Consider the following 24,214-nt stretch of genomic DNA (forward strand, 5'->3'; position numbering starts at 1 on the left):
GTAGAAGAAAAGCAGCATTTTAATGTGTTTACACAGCTTTCAGCATAGTAAAGCTTGTCAGAGATAGTACATATGTTAAGAAATCAACAGTACATTTCCAACCACTAAATTTATAAAGCTATAGAAAGGAATCCTCAAGAAAGGAATCAATAAATTTCTGTGGCATCTCACAGTCTCTTATACAATTATTTCAAGCATCTGTTTAGATAGTATTGTGATTAACATTTGTGACAGCTGCATAACCAGTGCCTGTGCTCGTTTGATCCCATTTTTGCTCAGGGTAGCTCTGGGACAGGTGACAGAGGCCACCTTCACCACTAATGCCAACAGAGCCACAGCTTGTGATGCCATCTGGAGGCTGGGAGCTATGGGATGGCTGCTGCAAGTCTGGTTGCAGAATGGCTATTACTGCCTGCGTACACCTTCCATGGGCCAGCACTGGTAAGTAATTGCATGTAAGGAGAAGTGGGAAGAAGGAACAGCAGCAGCTGTGGTAAAGCTTCAGAACTCAGAACCAGGCCACTTAAGAAACCTGTTCAATGTGTTCTTTGAGCCCATGTGTATCCCACTAGACTTTTCTATTGCACAGTCAGTTTTTCTTTAACTGGACTCATTTTTCCTCATTTACACAGCAGATAAAACTAGTACCACTTCAGACTTATTTAATTATTTTTGCACTACAAAGTAACACAGCTTAGAAATGCATTACTTACTTTATCTATTGTCTCAAAAATGTTTGTTGCAGCCCCACGACCAGTGGCAAAGGCTTCCAGACAGGGAGATGCCTGGCCAAGATTTAATGCTCCTATTAAAACACCAAAGAAAACCTGAAGAAGTGGAAAAAGAAGTTAACAAAACATGACATCACATTTTTATTGTAGTTTACAGCTTAGACAGGCAAACCCAACTACAGTAGCTTCATGACTTCTCATGCATCTACTGAACTGAAGTGATTCACTATATGAGCATTATTAGCCAACAAGAAGGCAGATAAATGCATTTCAGAAGGTATTTTTGCTATCTTTAACAGCTCTATTTGAGGCTGAAGTAAATCAACTCATACTTGTCTTTGCCTAAAAAGTATGCATCTAGGTATTTACTGAGATGCCACTGATGTATTTTTAAGCCATCTCACGTTTGACTGGGTGCCTTTTCCTTGAAACAAGTTCTGGAACAGGACATTGGTGGGAAGTAGATTATTTCAGGGATGCCTTTTACCAGTAAGCAAAATAGAAAAGAGCTTAAAACACTGTATTACAGCTCCTGTCTCATCCGGTACCCACAAAACTTACTTTTGAAGGAGGTACCAGCTATAGATAATATTTTTTCTCTGTCTCACAGAGAAATGAACTGTAAGCGTTGCTACCAACACTATATAAGCCACTTTTTGAGGTGAAATTATTCTATTAGTGCTACAGGTAGCACATTACCAAGTGGGTTCACAGTTTTAAATCCTTTTCTAAGAACCAAAATGAAGAGTTACTCACTAATGACCATTTTCTGAAAGCCCACGGATCCCCTTTTTGCCTAAGCCTAGGACAACATGAGAGAAAATGAGCAACAGCATCTGCTCTTCCTGGGAAGACTGACAGACAATAAAGGCAGCTGGATACAGTACTGAATATCAAAGTACTCTTGAGTCCAAGAATTCACCCTTGGTGTGAGGCCTTGCGATCAGAAGTAAGTGAAGCTGTAGCATATCAACTAAAATACAAAAGTGTTTGCTCCAAATTTCCTAAGAGCTGCCAATACTTTATTTCTATGAAAAGTTTTTCTGAAGGTTCTTAAATATAGACAGGAACTAAGACTGCAAATGCTGTCAGGGGCTTCAAAGAACAGGACACTGGAAGGTGGTGAACATAAAGAAGGTAGAGGCTTATTTAGCACTTTTATACGACATAGATGCAAATTATTTCATTGTCTGTTTCTGCATTGTATTGTAAATATAGCTTATTCTTCTCAATGCTACTATATGGGTGTGCTTTTGAACACTTTTTGACAGGTTTTTTCCTAGAATTTACACTGTTTTACTTCTTATAATTTCAATTACAGAGGTGTTTTGGCAGAACAGATTATAAGGGTTGGACAATGTCTTTGATGTAGGCTTTTGATCCATTTTGTTGCTTTATTGTGGGTGCTAGTTTGAACATTCACCCTGAACATAAGGAGACATGGAATGTTGTGTCTGGTATGTAACCATTTCCTCTAGCTTGGCCTGCAAATTCTGCTAAGAAGCAATTGAGGACCCAGCTAAGCTGTTGGATACAACACAAACAGAACTCAGGATAAATGGGGCAAACTGTATAAGGAAACACTACTGTTGAGAAAGAAATAAAAGTACAAAGGACTAGTTCTCCTTTACAGTATAATGATGTCTACTGGGAATATCCCTATAGCTAAAGTGGAGGAAGCTACTGAATGCATACTGTGCACTGCAAATATCTGGGATGTGAAGTCATGCCTTACATTTACACTCAGCTTCACTACTAGCTAATTTCCTTGTGGGAATGAGTCTTAAAGCAAGGGGTTTCTATGCCTGTCAAAGTCCATCATGAACATGAAGGAGCACGTTCTGTACACCTGGCAGAAGAAGAAGGGAAGGCAACACTTAGTACATCTCAATGCAGTATGGCAGGTGTATGACTTTTTGAGAGAGCAGGAAAAGCATATTTCAATGTTTTGTATCTAGAAATTCCCCCTCCTGCCCCCTGCCAAACTAGGAGTGTATGGTAGACAATACGAAGTAGAAGAAAGATGACTGTAAGCTGTGAGGAAGGGCATAAGGGAGACTCTCTCCATTGACAGCTACAGTTTTTCAGCTACAGAGTAGCTCCACACTCTTTGCCATTTGTCATTTGGAAGCACTGGACTATAGTTACTATGAACAAGGCAAAGAAATTGCTCACTGTTTTTCACAGCACTACCTCATATCAACTATGGTATTGAGAGCAGGTGCAAATTATTTCCTCCTTAAACAGAATGACTTAGGTTTACAATGTTCTCAGAGTAATGTGTTGAGTTCCACTTACTCTTGCACTGCATGCAGCAGGTGGTTGAAAACTCTTATGGAGTGCAACAGGCAGAGAAGGAGCAAAAGATGTCTCATCAGAATACTCAGAACTTACTATGGTTCAGGAAAAGTTGTTCTGAGTTTGGACTGGAGTCTGCCATTTGGGCAGTCCTGGCTTAAGCAGCTAACCAAAATACCTGTAGATGTTGGCTTCTTTGCATTGAGGCCAAAAGTGTCTAAAGCACCTACTGTGCAGAAGTGAAGTGCCATGCAGGTTAATATAGTTTTTGTACATGCTGTGGGAGCCACAGCCAGATGTGCTTTTATCTGCATACATGTTTACATGGCCTTTTAAAAAACAAAATAACAACAGGAAATGGCTTCTCAAAGGAACACAAAGTGTTCATGAGACATTAGATATGACAAGACTTTCTTGAGTTAGGTATCTCTTTACCACAACATTTTTCATCATAAAATTCTTCAGAAAGCAAACATCCCAGAAGCCCCATGCTGACCCACAAAATGGAAAAGCTAGTTTCAGACTTCTGATAACTGTGTAGGCTGTCAAATGAAGGCATTATTCTGATAACCATATGTATTATTCAAAATATTTAAAATAAACATTTTTTTTATATTATCCAGTTGTGTCATACATATAGTGAGTAATGATCTTTAAAAGACATAAATAATGTTTGTTACCATGGAACCATCAGATACCAGAACAGATATGTGTTCCAGAATTATTATTTTAAAGAACAGTCTAGAAAAGTTGCATCAAGCTAAAATGAGTACCTGCAGAAGAGTGCCGGGTGAATATTCTTCTTCCTCAAGGACAAGTTTAGAGCCATACCAAAAGGCTAATGCATAACTTAGAAAAACTATAAACCACATGTAACCACTGAATAATCCCATTATAATTCCTTTTCGAATTCCCCAGTGCTGAGCAAACACCAAGTTCTTATCATATCTGTAGAAAGAGAGAAAAATAAGAGGTAATTAAATATATTTGGCAGAAATTTCAAAATTAGGAAAGATCATATGAGGCACCTTTGATGACTCAGCAGAATGTCCACACATAGGTCGAAACAGAATCGCTCTGAAATGAGAGAGCACTGCTGAAACCAGCAATGTTCCCAGATCATTAAATCCTTGTATATTCCAGTGTAATAAGCACAAGAAGAGTGACACTCATTGCAGATACCTCATCATGGGGTTTGGAATTTTAGCAGATTAACACAGGATTTGAGAATTCGGCCAACACTCCAGAGCACATTGTATAGCCATGTTATGTTTTCATAGAATTTAAGAGAAATTTGCAGAAGAAAACCCTGATGTTTTTGTGATGAAAAATGATGCCATGATTGAATGTCATCATGATGATGTCCTGATGAAACTAATTCTCCTACTTAGCTTGAAAATACTCAGAGTTTTCAGATATGCTGCAAAAGTGATACATCAGACAGCATCAAGGGAAAAATTTGATAGAATGTTCCTACAAGTAAGCATGAATTGAAGATAGTATTGCTGATGTTTTATTTCACTGATATTAAATTGCTTCAGGAAAAAGAAAACAGAGACCTTAGAGTTTGTTCAAACAAACCTTTCAACTTCTTTCTTCTCCCCACCAAAAGCAGCCACTGTTCTGATGGATGAGAGCACTTCATCAGCCACAGCTCCAGCTTTTGCATAAGCCTTTAATTCTCGGCCTGTTAGTTTTGCCACAGCCTACAAAAACATAAGCAGTTCTGGTTACACCTGAACTCCAGGTACAGAAAAGGACAGTGATGAGCAATGCTGGCTATCACCCTGTGCTGGCTGCTCTGCACTGGATCACCTCCTGCACTCCAAGCAGGCTTTTATTAGGCATGCTGCACACTCGAAGACTTAAGTCTTCTAGTGCCAGGGCATACACCTTTGTATGTTTTGCAACAGCTCTGCTCCAAGAGGCTAGAAAGGGCAGCTAACTCCTGCTTTCCCTGTTTCCCTCCCTCTCTCTCTCCTCTCACTAGGCTGAAGCAGATTGCACACTGAGGGTTTGTGCACAGTGGGAGGAAGGGAGAGCTTAAGTGTCAGGAGCAGCCCTTTAACCACTGTGGCAGACCCAACTTCAGGAAGAAGAGGTAACTGTAATGGTGGGAGAGGATAAAAACAGATGTTGCCCTCCAATGTGCTTTGTTTTGTGGGCTAGTAGCAAACAGATCCCTACACAGCAACCAAGAGCTCACTGGATGCCAAAAGCTTACATAAGACTCAAAAAATATTCAAATCAATGGAAGAAAATTTACTGATTTACAATTCTACACAGAGATACCACATTGACTTAGGAATGAGATATCATTAGAAAGTGTAATGTGTCAGTCTTTCCTTTCTCTTTCCAAATACCCTACCCCTTGCATCTATTAGTCCTTTTTGAAGACAGGAACCAGGCAGATTGACTTTGGGCCTATTTTCTTCATGGTGTAAAACAAAGACTTGGGCTGGAAAGGCTCATAATGAGGAAAAGCTTAACAGTAGGTATGTGACTGGAAAGAGATGGGTACAGAAAAGCAAGAATGTAAAGGGAGAAAATTACAAACATAAAGGGGAATAAGGTGGAACAAATGAAGGAAAAACATTTTGGGTTTTATTTCATTCCCTGCCAAGCTTTTGCTCTCCCACTTCACATAAGTCATTATTCATATCAGCTACTTGCAGCCAGCACAAGGTGCTAAAGGAGAGCTGGAAGACAAGAAATTAGTCACAGTTACATTAGATGTTTGATAGCAAAATGATAGCAAGCTGTTCCTGACGTGAAAGAAATGAGATTGCCAGAGGAATGAACCCAAGAAGAATGAAGAGGATGAGCAGGAATTACCCAGCTCTGCTGAGTGTGGGAGAGGACATGAGAGGGCAGAGGATCCTGCAGTTCCCCTTTTCACTGTCCTTTGTATAGTGAAAGTTTGTAGGAAGTGGATGGAGAAGCAGAACAGGAACAACTGGAGGAGGTGCAGCAGCTTCTGGGAGCAGGGACAGTTTGAGGTAACTCTGAGAAGTTGTTTTCAACCATTTTATGTTTCTGAAACTTAGCACCCATAAAAGTCACTAATTTACATAGAGAAATCATGTCCTTTATCTTGTAGCCATCTAAAGTAGGTGTGCAGTAATTGAGAAAGGTAAGGGCTAGCTTCTGATCTCAGCATTAATACCCATCCACAGGACCCACAAGAAGGTAAGCTTACACTCCCCTCTTAGCAGCAGGATTTATTATTCTGGGAATCAGAAAAAACAAAGTGAGAGCGAAGCCCACCTCCCCTCTACCACACCTCTCCCTCCATCCCTCAGTGCTACTGGGACCATAATCTGTCTCTCTTGACTTTAAAGGAGTTTAATCAACTTCCCCAATCCTCACAGCTTTCTGGCCAGATCTTTCCTGTTCATTATTGCTCAATGTGAACCTTTCACAGTTCACTTACCAAGCCATAGAGAGCTGCTCCAACCCCAAGCAGAGGGCTGACTGCAATGATAACCAAGGTCAATTTCCAGCCACTGACAAATCCCAATAGGAATCCACCTACAAAGGTGGTTATGCGCTGGATGAAGATTGCTGCTTGATCAGCAATAGCCTCATTAATTTTGTTAACATCACTGGAAAACAATAACAACAGCAACAAAAATCAACACAAGAGTGGTGAGCATAACTTTTGTTTGCGTTGCAGGTCTTGGCCTCATTTGGGTTACTTGCTTTTCACTGGAGAGAGCCCATTCTCATCCCTGTTCTTTCACCGTTACCCCATACAAAGACCCTGGAGTACAATGAGAAAACCTGATGCCTTTGCAATGGAGAAGCCTTTAAGGCATGAATATTGCAGAGAATATACTGTCCTTTCCCAGGAAATGTTCTGGCAGCAGACTCATTCACTAGCTGGCTCTTACTACTGTGCACCAGCTGATTCAGGAAGTGTGCACTGGCAGCCAAATTATGGATCACTCTGAAAGGACTGGGCACAAAAGGAGAAGAGAGGAGAGGACAAACTGGAAAAAAAAACCCACCCCAAAACCAATCTGACACATTCACTCACACACACACACGCATTTGCTGTCAGACAAGGCATGAAAGGGAAATAATATGGTTCAACAGTTATGGTACTTAGTACAAAGATGGGAGAGTCTGGTTGCTGCTCCCACGAACATAGCTGTAATTTTACTAAAAGGTGTTTGTCACATGCCTGATTATTGGCATTCTGCAGTGTTTGGAAGGAATTACAAAATGTTTTCTGTAGCATATGGGTTTCTTAAATTACTTACTCAGAAAGTCGGGTGTTCAGTTCTCCTACAGATGTACAGTCAAACCAGCCTATATCCATTCGCATTATTTTCCTGAAATAAGCTTTCCTGATTTTCTGTATCTGACGAGCTGCAGACATAACCCAAAAGCAGATCTGGGAAAAACACAAAACAGCTGATAATTGCAGTAAAATTATTTCTACTCCAATCAAATCAGAAAAAGCAATTTGGCTATTATGGGAAAGGTTATTTATAAAATTACTATTCAGGTAAAATATATTCTGACTACATAGACATGATAGCTCTTTTGATCTTTAAATAATGCAACAATTTTATATAGGCTCTGGATCAGGCATTTGTCTCAGTTCTGATAAGATGGGAGGAGAGGCAAGTTAAATTACTTATGCTGTTGCATGAATGCCATATGGACAACATTTTTTCCATCTACAAATATAAGTAATACAGGGATGGCAGCCATCCTACCTCTGCAAAATTCTTGGGTTGTTTTCAGGAAGGAGATTGAAAAGTGATTTTTGTGATAAAAAAGCTTCAAAAGCCATGGGCCCTTCAGCAGACTATGCAGGAATCATCCAAGCTTTTGACTCACTTCAGTCGTAAGAACTGAAAAATTACTAAAGAATATGTAGGGTACAATTCTTCTCCAACGTTAGTTTTACACTAATATTGCTCTGTAACCTCTCTGTAACAGAAACAGGGCTCAACACAGTTGAGATGCCTACTGGGAATCTGCATGCCCTTCAGCTGTTTTGGAGGGCATGTGGATTCCATAGTAGCAACACTTGATCAAGTATTGCTTGTGGTGTGGGTAAAATGCATCCTTTTGCAAAGGTATCCATGTGCAAATCCAAGGAGCTCTCAGATTGCCAGAGCTAACATATTTCAGCAATGGAATGAGAAAGGAAAGCATCTGTTCTGCTAAGTAGTTAAAACCAACATAATAATTATAAACTTAATTATTTAGTGATTTAAACTTTGAAATCAAAATGGAAAGCAAAATACTGACTTGGAGGTATCCTAATATAAGTATGGCACAACCAATTCCTGCATAGTATCCTGCAAACTTGGTCATTTCATGTTCAATGTCCAGCAGCCTGAAAAAAGAAAAAGGAAACAAAAAGGCAAAAAGAAGTGAGTAATACTTTTTAAAGTTTCTCACACGTTTCTAATCTGATGCTTCTTCAAGTTATATTCAGACCAGGGGGCAGTCAGCTTGTTTTGCATTGTGTCCCAATACCAAGGCTATTGCTAGTGGCTGGCTTCCTTTTTCTGGCTGTTGCACAGGGGGTGGGAGCTGGCAGGTACCAAAAAAAGCTCCATGATCATGGAGCACCCCTGTAGTCTCCAGGAAATGCCCCCAGACTGCCTGCTCCAAAACAGCACAGGTGAGAGGGTGTTTCAGAGAAGAGGTACCCAACAAGTTCTCATTAGATATTGAATGTGCTTGCTTTGCACCATTATAGCAACTAATAACACTGGGATTTCAACTACATTTTACAGGGAGAAGTGAGGGCTGCTGAAGTCAAATAAAATAAAATTTGTACCATAAGCTTGCTAACCTAAAATGATCATTGTTCTGTTACACAAGTAGTAGTGATAATTACTCTTAACATCAGTGAAGGGCACTGAATTGCTGCTTTAGCATTTAATCTACTTTGAAATAGGTTGTTCTAAGTTATGCCTTTAGATAGCTTTTTAAAAAAACATTTGCAGAACAGCAAATTTTATTTAATTTACCAAAAATTTTGTATCCTGAAATTTTAAGCCACAAGGGGACATTCTGCACCTGAATTGATCTCTGACAAAAAAAGTCATGGAAAGAACTTAGGTTGTTAACCTAAGCTATCTGACACAGATCTCCAGAACAATTTTACATGATAATTAAGAATGTGGAGCAGATCTTTCTAGACACTGTGCCAAGACACATGATAAATAAGGAGGTGACTGGTGACAGCCAGTGTGACTTCAATAAGGGCAACTCATGCTGGACAAATTTGGTGGCCTTCTATGAAAGCATTACAGCATTGATGGATGAGGGAGGAGTGACTGACATCATCTACTAACTGGATTTGTGCAAAGCATTTGTTATTATCCTTGTCTCTAAACTGGAGAGACATGGTAGATGGACCATTAGGTGGATAAGGAATTGACTGGATGGTTGCACTCAAAGAGTTGCAGTCAAGGGCTCAATGTCCAAGTAGAGACCAGTGGCAGATGAGGTTTCTCAAGGGCTGGTATTGGGAGCAGTGCTGTTTCACATCTTTGTCAATGACAAAGTAGACAGTGGGTTTGAGCGCACCCTCAGCAGGTTTGTTGATGACACCAAGCTGTGTGGTGCAGTTGATACACTGGAGAGAAGAGATGCCATCCAGAGAGACTTTGACAGGCTTGAGAGTTGGGACTGTGTGAACCTCATGAAATTCAACAAGGCCAAGTGCAAAGTCCTGCCCCTGAGTCAGGGTAATCCCAAGCACAAACAGAGGTTGGGTGGAGAATGGATTGTGAGCAGCCCTGGGGAGACAACTGGGGGATGCTGGTGGACAAAGTTCAGTGTAACCTAGTAATGTGTGCTCTCAGCCTAGAAAGCCAGCCATGTCCCTGGCTGCATCCAGAGCAGAGTGGCCAGCAGATCAAGGGAGGGGACTTTGCCTCTATATCTGCTCTGGTGACACCTGGAGAGCTGCAATCCAGCTCTGGGGGCCCCAACATAAGGAGGACATGGACCAGCTGAAGCACATCCAGAAGAAGGCCATGAAGATGATGAGCAGACTGGAGCAGGCTGAGAGAGTTGGACTTGTCAGCCTGGAGAAGAGAAAGATGTGGGGAGACCTTAGAGCAGCTTCCAGTGCATTGAGGGATTCTACAAGAAAGCAGGAGAGAGATGTTTTACCAGGGCATGGAGGGGAAATTACTTTAAACTAGAGCAGTTTTAGATTATAAAGAAATTCTTCACTGTGAGGATGGTGAGACACTAAAACAGGTTATCCAGAGAGGCTGTGGCTTCTTCATCCACAGAACTGTTCAAGGCTAGTTTGAATAAGGATTTGAGCAACCTGATATAGTGGAAAGTGTCCCTATCCATAGCAAGTGGATTGAAACAAGGGTATGATCCCTAAAGTCTCCTCTAACTCAAACTATTCTATGGTTTTGTGAATGTGTCCTGCCAGGTCTGTAGTTTCTGCTTCAGAGGTACAGAGGTCAGTATTCTATCTGCCAGCCCATCTCCAAAGGCTGGCTTGGATGTCCTGGAGCAAAATAATTATAGTTTGTCCCTGGTCAAATCTACACCTACATCTAAGAATATGAATAGCTTCTCATGTGCCCTGAATTTCAGAGACCTTTAACAAGTAACTTTTAATTCCAATTGAGTATGTAATGAAACATCACTTAGGGATTAGAAAACTCTTGCAATGATGCACCAAGAAATGATTCTTAGGAAAGGTTACAGGTTCAAATTTGGCCTTATCAAATATCTCTATCTGAATGAATTATCTAGACTCCATTTATTATATTTAATGGAAAGAAACACCCAGTCTTATGGGGCAATTCTTTTGAACTGCCTCAGACATCCCCCATAAGCTAAGGTGAATTGCATTCTAGAAATGCTCATTTCTCTCAGTGACAAAAGTTTAGCTAACTTGCTCAGCAGGCACTTACAGGTAATTAAGCTCTGACCAAAATGACCAGAAGTCATTACTACCTACAGTGTAATCAGAGAAAATAATGAACTCAGCTATGTAATAGATATATCTGTTATCTGAACAATCATAATCGAAATATAATCTTGCTAACAACTGTAAATGAAAGACAAAGATCCAAGCTGACCTGTCCCTTCAGATAATGCCAGCTCAGAAACAGGACTATGTAACAAGAACCATGCCTCTTTTCTACCTTATGATGAACAGAAAATATAAGATTTAGAGGCTGAACAGGACCTTCAATAGCAATGCATTCTCTGACAAGCTATGATAACAATGGGAAAGAAACAAATACATCCATACTTACCCACATCTTATTGTGGCGTTCTTTTCATTCTGATGAATAGTACCATTAATCCACACTATGGTGTTATTTATACATGTCTTGTTTGGGTCTTTAAGCTCTTGCATTTCAATGTCATATTCGATAAATGTGTCTGCCATTGCACCAAATACAAGCAACACAGCTGGTTGGGCTACTCCATGAACAATAGCACACAAACTACCAGCAGCCATCATTAAAATCTCCATAGATGACGAAAAACGAAACTAAAGAGGGAAGAAAAAAATACAGTCTCTACTGAGAGGCAGTCTTCATACCAGTTGTGTAGTGATAAGTTGTTAATTGGGTGGATCAGATTAAAAAAAAATCTCTTTAAATTTCAGAATTGTCTTCAATATAGAAAGAAGACAAATCTCTCTGTCCAATCTAATCTAATTACATCTGTGATTACAGCCTTATAAATTATTACAAGCTTCCTTTTAACACGTGAATGAATGTATTATCAGATAACATTAATAGCTCAATATCGTTCTGCATTATCATCATTCCAGAAACTAGGTAAGAGAATAAGAATAGTAACTATAATTCATATATATAGTCTTCTTTGCAGACTTCCAGTGGAGAGAGTGGGAGAGAAGGAAAAAGCCTTAGGGCATTATGTAGAGCCTCTGAACAGAGTTTGACAATTTCTCAAAAGTATGCAGTGCTACGGTAGGAAGCCAAACATCTCAGAGCAAGTTTTCATAGCTAAAATTCTAAAATGCTTTGGCTGAGCCACACAGTTGTGGATTGGCTCTTCATGAGAGAGAAATGTGTAAAAAAGTGTTTGCACACACGTAGCTTGGCAAAGATACAGTGATTTAAGTTGCCTTTGTCATGATTGTATGAAATCTGATTCTCAGGGTGAAGTCAGGTGCAAATATATAGATTAAATTGTCCATAGAGAATATCAGTATCAAATGCTATACATTTTAAAATAGGAGTGTCAAGAGGAATCATAGCCTGCTGAAGAACCAGTCCAGGTTCTGTAGGTGCTATAATGTGCCCTAGAGAAGAAAGGGTGGGAATTGACAGCATATATGGAAAGGGACATTAGGGCAAAGACAATATAAAGGGAAACCAGTTAACACAAAAGATAAATAAATAAAACATCCTTCTACAAAAAAAAGAAGAAAACAAAAAAAAAAAAAAAAAAAAGAGCAGAAAACTGTAACTCTACCACTGTTTCACAAACCTTGCTCATAAGAAGCCTAGGAGTTCACTTGATTAAAAAAAAGGCAAACAGAAAATGCACAGATATATGGTATCTGATCTCTCAGCACATCTGAAGCAAACATACTGTATTTACCAACTGCACTTCAGAAGTTAAATATCTGTGCAAAAGAAGTCACAGATTTCAAACCTCTCTGCTTGCCCTCTGTGGGAACAGACTGTTCTCTCCACCCTGCCAGGATTGGAGATACTTAGGCAGGTACATCATTGCAAGGGATATTGCTGTACTAGCATTTGGACATATTACAGACTGACTGGGCTGTGTGCAAACCAGGAGTAGTGAGATCTCTTAGCTGCATGCTGCTGGGTTGGATATCTCTTGACTACATTTATTTTAAAATTTATATGAACCCAATGGAATTACATCAAAGGCTAGATGCAACTTATACCATTGAGTATTGTGCATCCACAAGCTGCCACTGCAACACTGCAACCAAATTTTCTAAAACCCATGGAACAATTATGAGGAAGCTAAATTATCTGCCAAATATCACACAGCAAATTCTTGGCAGAAATAAGAATGAACCAAGGTCACCTAGCTCCCTGCTATGCAACTTAACCTCATTTCCATATATGTACCTGTAGCTTAAATATAATGTGTTTAATAGACATTTTTGACACTAAACTGACAAGACAACAAGGGGTTCTAGTGAATTCCCACTGAATTTTATTGATAGGATTTCAGGCCAAAAGATTTAATCCTTAAAAGTTCAGGTCACATCTATACCCCAAAACAACGTTATTGGTTATTGTCACATTAAATATTTACAGACATTGCTTTCATTACCAGCTGAAAGAAGCCAACACGAACACTGTTTTCTTTCTTCTCTGATGACCTTCAACAAGAGAAAACACAAAATCATAAACTTGTAATTTAGTACTTATTTTATTTTACATACAAAGTATAAATAATTGAATTTAACTCACATTTCACTTTTCTTCTCTAAAAAAGGTTCTTCATATGCGTAGAAATTTCTGGCACAAAGGATAAAATTTTTCATTATTACTTTTACTTTCTTGGTTGCTTCTCTGAAATTACATTTTACTTGAGTCATTTTGCCCAGAATTTTCAGAGACAAGCTATTTCTTTCAGATTTCTTTGAAACCAGTGATTTAATGGTTCTTTGAAACTTTAGACAGAGACTAGAAAGGAGGGTAGGTTAAACATCTCTAATGGTTTATTCTTTGTTCCATAAGCAGCTCCTCAATGCATTGTTCCTATAATGTGGATTGTGGGTTCTTTGAGGTCAGCTAAAGAAAAACCTACTGCCCAAATTGTTGGTTAATCCTTCCTTTAAGACAGAGAAAGTTCCTGTTGCCATAGCAAGGAATCATCATCAGCTCTGTACACTCAGTGATGAACGAGTAGGGATATTCTGTTTGTTGTGGGTTGTTTTGGTTTGGTTTTTAATGAAGCAAACTATTCAAGCTATATTTGTCATAAACTATTTTCAGAAACCAGACCCTAGAAAGCCTAAAGGAAACTTTCCTTCAGGTATGTATATATCACATGCATTTTTCCATGTGAAAGTCCAATAGAACTTGCATTTCAAGGTGGAGAGATGTAGTAGACTTCTAATAGTGGGCTGGTGCTCTCTTAGATAGGCAACCTGACAATGGGAAAGATTAAGAGATACTCTGGTTTTCCTGTTCTAGAGGTAGCTCCAAGACTGGGTACACTGTGTCAGAAAGAGTTGGCTCAAATTATAGTACTGTTATTGTCCAGCCTGCTACAGCATTGTCCAAAAGTCTGGGAAGGAGGCTCTTAATTCCAATCAGACCTCTAATAATAGCTGAAGGCCAAATTCTCTAAATAGTCCCAAATTTTAACTATTCCGAATTCTACACTTAAATCTTAGTATCTGAGATAATTCCTTTTGTTTTAAAATCTCACAGTTAAGTTTAAGAGAAATTAATCAAGTCTGATTAAAATTCCTGAAAAAGTGATTTCTCAAACTAAAAACACAAAAGAAAGATAAATTTGAATATCAAAACCATTTTCAGAAAAAAGATCAGATTGCTGGCATTTATGTTTTTAAAATTTCTAGGACTGCTTTGGTCTACCTGTTACAGTTGTATCAAATAAGGGAGGTCAATCACTAGAGAACAGCTTTTTTTTTTAAAAAAAAATATTCCATCAACTTCCTTGAATAGTCATAAAAATATTGATTGTTTCAATCATGTACATGACTTACTCTGATTTCTTGAAGCTGTTACCTGTGAGGGAAAATAAATGCAGTCTAGTGAGTGATTATTGTTAAAGTACATAACCTTCTATAGACATGTGAAACATAAAATCTAGAACTCCATGGGACCTGATTATTCCTGAGTTATAAAAATCTTGTTCCCACTAATACATAAGCCAGGATGTGGTTTAAACTAAGAACATTATTCAGGACATTTACCAAAAGTAATTTTCATTGCCAACTCTTTGCTAATATTCAACAAGTCATCTTGGACACTGCCTCCTTAAGGATACTAAGCTAATACTCCATGCATGCTCCCTGAAAGGAGTGGTAGCTCTTCACTCTTGTCTTCACAACTTAGAGACTGCAAATCCTGTGGAAGATGAGCAGTTGTGGTCTTGGAGGGTAGGATTAACTTTCCACACTGATGTCTGCTCTTGAGATATAGTCTAAGGAACCATAGCTTAGAGAAATGGAATCATTACTACAAGATATAATCAAGCTGTAGGACAATTCCTTAGTCCTCAGAAAAGGTCAGGATTTAGCCCCCTTTCAAAAGATGTTGTGAAAGACATAATAAAGCACAGCTTGTGTAATCAGGGGCCCAAAGAAGGGTCATCTAAAGGTTTGATGTAGAAAATATTTGTTGTACATCACTTAAGATGACAATGAATAAAGAGTTAGTGGGGTTTTTTTTACATTTTTTTAACCATTTATTTATTTATTTATATTTTTTGTACTTATTTTTTATTTTTATTTTTACATCAAAATTTGGATAACCTAAGGGCACTGAGCATATGCACTTTGCTCAATTACGATGCATTTGCCAGTTCAACATTAAGTTCAGAACTACAGTTTGCATTTCAAGCACTGCCTTCCTTTCTTCACATCCAGAGACTCATCACTGAGCATGCACAGCGCTGTTTCACAGAGCAGTCACAGAGGAAGTTTGCATCACAATTCACAGAGGGTACAAAGAAGTCGCTGCAATAACAAATTTTATCTCTTTCATTTTTCTACCCAGGGAAAGAAGACTTTTCCATTACCTCCATTACAATGTTAGATGGCGACAGTCTGACTTTGGGACTGAGGGAACAGCTGATGCATCTCCTTTTTAGGGTTAATAAGATAACTTTATTTGGCTTTAGTTAACAATTACTCTAGTGGCTGTATTTTGCTCTCTGTTACTTTGAGATGGTAAAAAATATTATTTCAGTAAGGGCACACATATCCCAAGAATCCCAGACATTTCCCAGGAAAGTTCTAATTTATAAAACTATTATTACAAAGGATCATTTGGTGTGAGAAAACCTTTCTTTTGTGAAGAAAGAATATATCTGGTTATTTGAAATTTGGCAGCAGGTAACAACAGTAGTGGTTTGAAATAATTTCTGGAGAAATCTTTAAGGTTTATCAGAAAAGTCAAGGTTTAGAGAAAGCTCCTTCTATGGGCTGGTAATGCAAAATATTTTGCAAGAAATAAAGGAAATGGCTAGTAGAAGGAAATTGGGAAAAACAAGAGCCAAGTGTAAAACTCTCTGAGTCATGAATTTAGAGAACAAAACAAGCACTCTCCAAATGTGAAAAATCCCTAATCTATGAATTTGAAGAGGGAAACAAGAGCTTATAAATGCTATTCAATAGTGGAAGAAATTGCAGGCCAGCTCCTGTGGGCCAGCAGTTTTTAGGCAAAGAATTTATAAGAGAAGAATTTGGAATTATATTAATTTGAAAGAAAAAATAGATGAATAATAGTTCACACTGAGTACTGAAAAAGTAGAAAAAGAAGATAGACCATGATGTTAATAGAAAAGAAAAGAATGCAGGGAAGATAAAAGGAAAAAAGCCATAGTTATCTTTGAATGCCCAAATAAATGTTGAAAGAGGAATTAAGGCATTTAAGAAAGAAATTTTACAATTTGAAAAAACAAAACCAAAAAAACAGCAGAGACTCAATGAAAAGCTGAAAAACACCAGCAAGAATTTGAGTGTTTACTGTTAAAGTGAGAACACACAAAGAAGAAGTTCTGTGAGAGTCAAGTGATGAGAAATTGTACTCAAAGAGTTCCCAAATAAATCTCTCTCTTAACTACACTTACATGTGTGGTGTTCAAGGGTTGATCCAGAGAGGGCTAATCCTAACAAATTTGTACAAAAGGTGGTTATTGAAGAAAGCCTCACTGGAGATGAAATCAATTAGCAGAATCCCAGTGGGGTTTTGAAGCTTTATCTGCTTTGGGAATGGTGTTCTAGCAGTTTAACAACCTTCTCCTTACATTAAGCAGAAAACAGGGTGTATTTCCAAGGAAACCAAGAAACCAGAGGCAACCTCACTTGATAGCCCAAAAGAACAACCCAATTGTCAAAAGAATAGTCTTTTGCCAGTAGATGGCCTTTTGCCAAAATCTTATAACAAGTAAAAGCAACAAGTGTGTAAAACAAACAGGCAGACAAAAAGCAACTCCTCAAACCAGCAAGATAAGTCTAAGCAGCCTGGGAGTTCCAAGTAAGTGTCTGGAAGAGATGAACAGTTTTCTGTCCCAGAAGTTGGCCAAATCCCATTAATCTGTATTGCAATTTAGCTTCCATTACAGACTACTGTTTTGCTTTCCTTTATAATTTAAGATCTGTATAAATATTTAACATCCTCTATTTTTTTTTTTTTTTTTGCTTTTCTCAGGTCTTAGAAAGAGAATTCAAAATATTTAGCAGCTTCTCTTCATGTTTCTCCTTGACTCTTTCTGCATTTGGGCTGACAAAATGGAAAAATGCATATTGCAAAGGAAAAATGGAAAAAAGGACAAACTGATAGAAGGAATGCAGATCTTAGCTTTAGCTAATATCTTAGAATTAGCTCTCAAGAATTCTGCCAAATATATGTATGACTACAAATATGAGTATTTGATGGACTAAAGCGTGTGAGACAGCACTTTTTACTTTTTACTTTTTTTTCTTCACTAGAACCCTTTTACTTATACAATGAAGTACTGAGTGTAAAAACCTATGTACATACCTTGAACTTGTCAGTTGACTCATAAAGATTGTTCATGAGTAGGGATTATTATATTTTTTACAGAAAAGTTTTGGGGGCAGCATACTTATGACAGCAGGTACCATATAACACTATTTATTCCACAGACTATTTGCTTGTATTCATTCTGTAGACTACATCCTTCACTTAAGGCCACCCACCACCTATTTTACATGCTTTATAACATAAGGAGGTGACAGAGGAATAAACTTCTTACATTTGCCATCCGAGTCAAAAGCATAATTATCCTCTCCTAATCTCTTGATGCTGCGCAGAACTACTGGGTCAGACATGATTGTTTACTTCAATCAAAAGTCCTGAAAAGAGATGGGGTGTGGGGATGGGGAGAAGAGTATCAGCTTACATTTGTCCGTGAACATATAACAACATCATGTTAAACTCCCCCTTTGCCTTCATGATCCCAGGTCAGCACCACTGATTACAGCAAAAGTTGTAACAGGACAGATGTTACAGATTCAGTGAAACCACGGAGCAGAAAAACACCTTGGAGAGTGCCCAAGCCACCCCTGTCAGGCCTCTGAGGCTTCGGTGCTTCCTGCCTGGAGCAGAGGCTGCCCTGCGGGGCTAGCAGATCCTGGCAAACAGCCCTGTCCCCAGGGATGGCTCTGCTGGAGTGAACTACTGCCTCTGTGAGGGTGGCATCTGGGAGGGTAGCTTAGAGGCTGAGACCATACCAGGACAGATCCTGCCTCAGTTGCAAGGGAGCAGCAGGACCTGCCCCTGCCTTGTGCTGTCCCAACTGGCAAAAGCTGGGAGAACCATGACAGGGGGCAGCTGGGGCTCAAGAAGGGAGAATGGTGGAAGCCCCAGGGCTACATTGACATCTGCATCATCACCACCAGCTGCACTCCCACGGCTCTTGGCTACCAGAGCTGCTCCTCTGGACAGTTTTATTCCTGTAATCACACTGACATGCTGAGCAGCTATCATATATAAAAAGAAATAAGAAGACAAACTTAACACCTTTTTGTTAAAGAACTGCTTTTATAAGGAAAAATCTGCCAGGAAAGCCTGGCATCCAAGATGCACCTAGGGGGAAATGCTGCAGAAGTCATCCCCAAAATATGCCCTTTCACAACCAATATTATCTCATCTACATATTTGCTTAATGTAATGTACCCCAAGCCACAGTTAGTGCACCTTCTTCCAGTCTTTAAGTATCAACACTTACATGATTATACATCTATATAAAACGCTCACAACCTCTCATTTTAAGCATATTAAGCATTTAGATAGCATAGTACAGTAGTTCTTATTTCATTTTAACAAAGATTTATCAATTTTGTAATTGATAATTTTAACTTTTTTTAAGCCTGAATGCTGATACAGTTTTAAGTAACAGGAAAAGTGGAAAACCCCAATGATTGACTGACTCAAGTGTCCCACATTTCTGAACATTTTTCCTACTTTTTCTAAAGCTCAACACATCAACTACTGTCCTGTTCCATAGGCATCATTCATTAGCTCACTTAAACAGATTAGCAATCTGTATAGCAGATTAATGTGTTGCACTTGATTATTAAAATAACCTTCCTCAGCGTCTGAATGTTTAATAGGGATCACTTAGAACATTTTGAAAAATACTGTTGCAATTTAAAATCAAGATAATAGAAATTAGAGAAAATAGAAAGCAGTAGATCTACCCATGTGTGTGTAGAATACAATCTAGTAGCAGAGAATAACTCAAACTGCACTCAAATGAAATAGCATCTTATTCTAGCTAGTTACAGTGCAGTTGCTGGATTTTTGAGAAACAAAAATCTTTGAGGAACTCAAAATCCAGATTCAAATAAGTAATACTGGAAAATGCTAACAAAGGAACACATCCTGTAAATGGAGTAACATTAGAACCTGATCCAAATCCCATTGAAATCTATTTCAAATCACCTCTTTATTCAGATCAGATCTTTATTTAACATAAATGGGAGTGGAGGGGTGGAGAAAAAAAAAACAATTAAAATTGGACCTGAAAGCACTATCCTTCATGTTTCTCTGAAGTTAGGTTCCTCACATATTGGTGATAGCATTTATGCAGAAAGATATATATTGCTTCAAAACAGAACTTAAATGTCTTATTCTTCAAACAGTCCCATTAAAAAATAATAAATTAAAAAAAAAAAAAAAAAAACCAAACAAAAACCAATAAAAACCACCAGTATTAACTGTGCACAGGAAATGCGGCATTTAGGTTAAATTGTCCCAAAGGAAAAAAATACAAATACCTATCAACTCAGGAAATGTCATCAGTTAACTCTGAAATAACAAACAGGATAAGTTTGTTACTCACCTGTGGCTGTGAAAAATCATAGGGTCATAAACAAATTGCAAGGACTCTGTTCAATTAGTCAGTGAAGCACTCAAGCATTTTCCAGCATATTTTCATTATTTTAACCCATTTGTCAGAACTGAATCTTTTAATTGGGCACTGGCTATTTGCACCTGGGTCAATAACCTTGCGGTCACAAAGTATTCGGTTCATTGACATCTAATGGAGGGTTTAAATTTGACTAATGCAATCTCAAAACAAAGTTAGTGCACTTGGAAAACAATTATACATGAGGAGACCAGACAGTTCTCTGGAAAACAACTCACAGTTGAATGCACAGGAAGAATTATTATAGCATAATTTTATCAGCAACTTTATTTGCCAGACAATAATTGTGTATGCTCTTGTCCCCACTGTACATTGCAACATCAGCTGAATAACATGATAATTGGTTCAGAGATTAAGCTGAATTCAGATTAAAAACTTGCTCAAAAGCTTGGTTTTCTAACTAAGATTGCCCATCTCCACATGGCTTCTAGCTTTTTCCAGTTTTTCCTTTCAAATGAAGATTTTACAGCCTGGAAGTTCCTGAGTAGTAGTGAATTCTCATTGGATACAACTCCTCCATGGATTTTTCAATAAGGGACACTGATGAGGACAGACAGTGCTATGACCTCAGACAATATCACCACATAGCTTAGAGGGAAATGGCAAACAGGGGTAGTTCCTCTCTGAAATCAGTTCTCACTACAGAGGGCCCTGACTGACAGGACAAGATAGAAAGACTATGTCTCAATCACAGTGATTGTCAGTTCTCTTAAAGTCTTCTGTGCTCTCTCACTCCCTGTGATAAAGCCTCATGCCCAAAAGCGTGTCACAATTAAACGTAGGTAAGCAGAAATAAAGTTTTCCTTGGTTAGCATCATTACTGTGTTTACAACAACAGCACAACTAAGTGCAAACCCAGTGTCTCCTCCAACTATTTTATAAAAAGAAGTCTCCAGCTATACCACTGTACACAGCACAAATTTGAGAATAACACTATTGGAGATAACATCACAGTGATAATAATCTAGTCCACCACGGCACAGAAGCAGAGTAAAACAGTTACTTGCAATACAGGGACAGTTTCCTTCATGGTAGTGTAAAGCTGGAAGAAAAATTGTATGATGAGCAGAACTCTGCTTTATTTCAATCCCCACTGACAGCTTCTTCAGGAGCAACATGACCAAAGGCAATGCAAGGCTTTTGGTATTCAAGGTACTTTAGCAGAGTTCACAGGCACACTCTTGAGGAGTACTTTGGTTTTTTGGGGTTTTTTTTTGTTTTGTTTTGGTTTTTTGTTTGTTTGGTTTTTTGTGGCCTCTATTAAAAAATGCATGTAGATCTTTACATTGCAAAATCTAAAGGTCCAGTCTGTCTGCAGTCATCTGTGTCTAAAAACATATAGTGCCATTTGAGACACCAGAACATTTACACAGGACTGATAGACACCAGATGGGCCAGAAGAAACCCTACCACCAGCCAGAGGTCTTCCCTAAAGAAGGGATTTTCTAAGATATGTAAATTGGTTCTACATACTTGCATTTAGGCAGCCAGACAGCCTTTCAGACAAGTCAGATAACTAATGACCTATTGCATTGAGAACTAGGATCTGAATTACACTGTCAGCTACTGTACATGCACATTCTCACTCTGGGAAGCAGGTAAAATAGCTCACCCCTCTTTCATTTATGGATAACAAGCTGAAAATTCAAACGAATCATGAATGAACCTTGCAGTATTTGTGGGGCTGAGTGCCATATAAAGACAGAAGTGTGAGTACAGCAAAAAGTCCAACAGTATAAATATTAATAATGTCTAAAGCAATGAAATCATAGGGCAGCCTTCAGGAAAGATATGAAAGCTTTTGGAGTAAAGGTTTGTTGTGTTCAACCCAGACTGTTCAAAACAGCATTATGTAATCCAGCAAAGATTACAAAAGAGAAAGAAATTATTTGAAGTAAGCTTCTCCATGATATTAAAATGTAATATGGAAAGGAGTACTTTCAAAAAGGTGAGGCAATTTCCAGACATTTTTGTCAAAAAAAGCAATACCTATCTCACTGAGAAAGCCTTGCAAAGTCACATTATATCTCCTCATAATTCTGACTTTTTGGAAATACTGTCATACGAAAGGCTAACATTACATGCACCTGCACCACAATATGACTATCCACACATATTTGGTCTATAAAGATTTATTCAAATTTCAGTTAAAAATTAATTATTCATGTTGGCATGTAGTTTTGAGTGAACTCCCAAACAGAAAAACTTTTATCTGCTGATGTAGTCTATGTGCTCAATGTGTTTTTCCTGTCATTATTGTTTGCTTATTTATTTAGAAATCAAACAAAAATCAAGTCCCTTTCTTCTACTAGCCCCAGTGATGGACCAGCTATTCAGGACCTGTCAAATAGACACTTGCCAAGCCTGTTGGAGCAAGGGCTGTTTGTCTTTTGATCCTTGGACTTTCTTGTTTCACACAGAAGCTTTTTAGAAGCTAAAGCTTTTTATCTTTTCTACACCAAGATTACTCAGTTAAAAGGATTGATTAAGGAAACAAAGAAATTGTGAAATTAAGCCATCTACTCAGATCTTTATCTTTAGGAATTAAAGTTTGGTTGATTGAATTCAATCCCTGTCAGACCACAATGCTGTGAGACACTACCACTGCAAATGTTAACATTTGTAAGAAAATATAAACAGGATTGGAGACAGGGCACACTAGCTGTAAATACATTAATTAAATTATAAATGGAGGAAAAAATATTACTTGCCTAATGTATTCTTCCTCCACTGCAAGGAGAACCAGACTGTGCTGACATTTACTCTCCTGGGACCACACATCTCATTTCCTCAAATGCTAGCAAAAGAACCCAGTGACTTCTGGAAAGAAGCAAACCATGGTATGCTGTGCTATGAGCAGCAAAATCTGACCTGTTCACAAGGCTGTATGAGGCAGGTGAAGACATATTTAGACATATGTTTTTAAGGACTAGAAGGGACATCTCATGGGGGAATATCCATAAGGTCCACAAGGTCAGAACGTCCTGGGGGACTGCATCCAAAGAACCTGGATTTGTTTACTTGTTAGAGTCAGCACAGTGTGTGTTTCAACACCTTCACCTGTCCAACAGGAATAACTCCAGCTTCTTGCTTTTCCCTGGAGAATAAAATTTCCTTCCCCAGTGTTATGGTTCAAGAATGGCAATTTTTCCTTTCTAAGAGTCGGAGATTTCATTACAAAATACACCTAAGGAATCAATAGGAAATCAATCAAGGTCTGCTTTCTGCAGAAAAAAGCCTGTCTCATGTCAAGCTAACAGAAAACTATGAACAGAGTTCAGATTTTCCTTATGTGATTTCTTTTCCAGTAAGGTCCTCCACATGCTGTGTTCTGAGAGAGTTGGAGGAAACTCTGTGAAGGAGGGAACTTATTGGGAAAATTGCCCATTTTAATATCTTCTAAGATTCTAAGCAGGTTCTATTCAGCTTTCTGAAATTACTTTCTGCAGATCAAAAGCAGTTTACTGAGAAAAAAAAACAAAAACAAAAATCACAAGAGAAGAGAGAAACTCCTTTTATGCTTTTCTCTTCTACCATTGCATGGCAAAGGATTGCTACCCACAATAGCAGGATCCCTAACCTGACACTGATTGAGCAGTGTTTCCCTGCAACAGGCTTTGCATGCTGGTGGAGTGCTCTTCTGTGGTCATTCCAACCACCCTGTAGAGCCTATCATTAGAATCAGGCCAGACAGGGCTATGCAGGCACTTCAGGCAGGCTTGCCCTGGAGAGGAAATTTTTGCCAGCTATCTGTTGAGCTCCATGTCTCCAGCGAGACGCATGCAACTCCTGGCTGCCCCAAGAGTGCTGAAAGTACAACCAATACTGCAGTTTGTGGCACTCATGAGTGGGAAAAGAAGAAAGAATTTTCAGGCCCAAGCCAAAGGGAGCTGGGAGAGAAACTGGGGGGGAAAAGCTGCCCAACATGTAGAGGATGAACTAAGAACTCTGCAGCTCTTTCAGGGACCAGCCAGACCACATGTCACCAGGTAATCTGGGACAGTCTGCCATTACCATCATCCACTCAAATGTATGGGCAAGATCATTTCCAGCTCCAT

At 38.7% G+C, this 24,214-nt stretch overlaps 1 protein-coding gene across 6 annotated transcripts in view; it reads right to left on the reverse strand.

Moving 5' to 3' along the window:
* Nucleotides 1-20,191, reverse strand: part of ABCB11 (ATP binding cassette subfamily B member 11) — a 44,219-nt gene extending 24,028 nt beyond the window's left edge. For 5 of the 6 annotated variants that reach the window (XR_002465764.2, XM_021534760.2, XM_021534759.2 and 2 more), the window contains exons 1-12: nucleotides 20,070-20,191; nucleotides 17,979-18,078; nucleotides 14,740-14,761; nucleotides 13,472-13,519; nucleotides 13,332-13,380; nucleotides 11,297-11,538; nucleotides 8,298-8,385; nucleotides 7,295-7,428; nucleotides 6,463-6,634; nucleotides 4,611-4,735; nucleotides 3,803-3,977; nucleotides 714-827 (exon numbers count right to left, since the gene is read on the reverse strand). Coding sequence is in view for 5 of the 6 variants with exons in the window: in XM_021534760.2 (XP_021390435.2) it covers nucleotides 714-827; nucleotides 3,803-3,977; nucleotides 4,611-4,735; nucleotides 6,463-6,634; nucleotides 7,295-7,428; nucleotides 8,298-8,385; nucleotides 11,297-11,538; nucleotides 13,332-13,380; nucleotides 13,472-13,519; nucleotides 14,740-14,761; nucleotides 17,979-18,054 (1,245 nt within the window). In the remaining variant the exon portion in view is untranslated. The remainder of the gene's footprint in view (nucleotides 1-713; nucleotides 828-3,802; nucleotides 3,978-4,610; nucleotides 4,736-6,462; nucleotides 6,635-7,294; nucleotides 7,429-8,297; nucleotides 8,386-11,296; nucleotides 11,539-13,331; nucleotides 13,381-13,471; nucleotides 13,520-14,739; nucleotides 14,762-17,978; nucleotides 18,079-20,069) is intronic. The other variant, XM_021534761.3, reaches the window with a different exon arrangement.
* Between the last annotated feature and the right edge of the window lie 4,023 nt (nucleotides 20,192-24,214).

The sequence above is a fragment of the Lonchura striata genome, chromosome 8 (genome assembly GCF_046129695.1).
Source record: "Lonchura striata isolate bLonStr1 chromosome 8, bLonStr1.mat, whole genome shotgun sequence".
Lineage (NCBI taxonomy): Eukaryota > Metazoa > Chordata > Aves > Passeriformes > Estrildidae > Lonchura > Lonchura striata.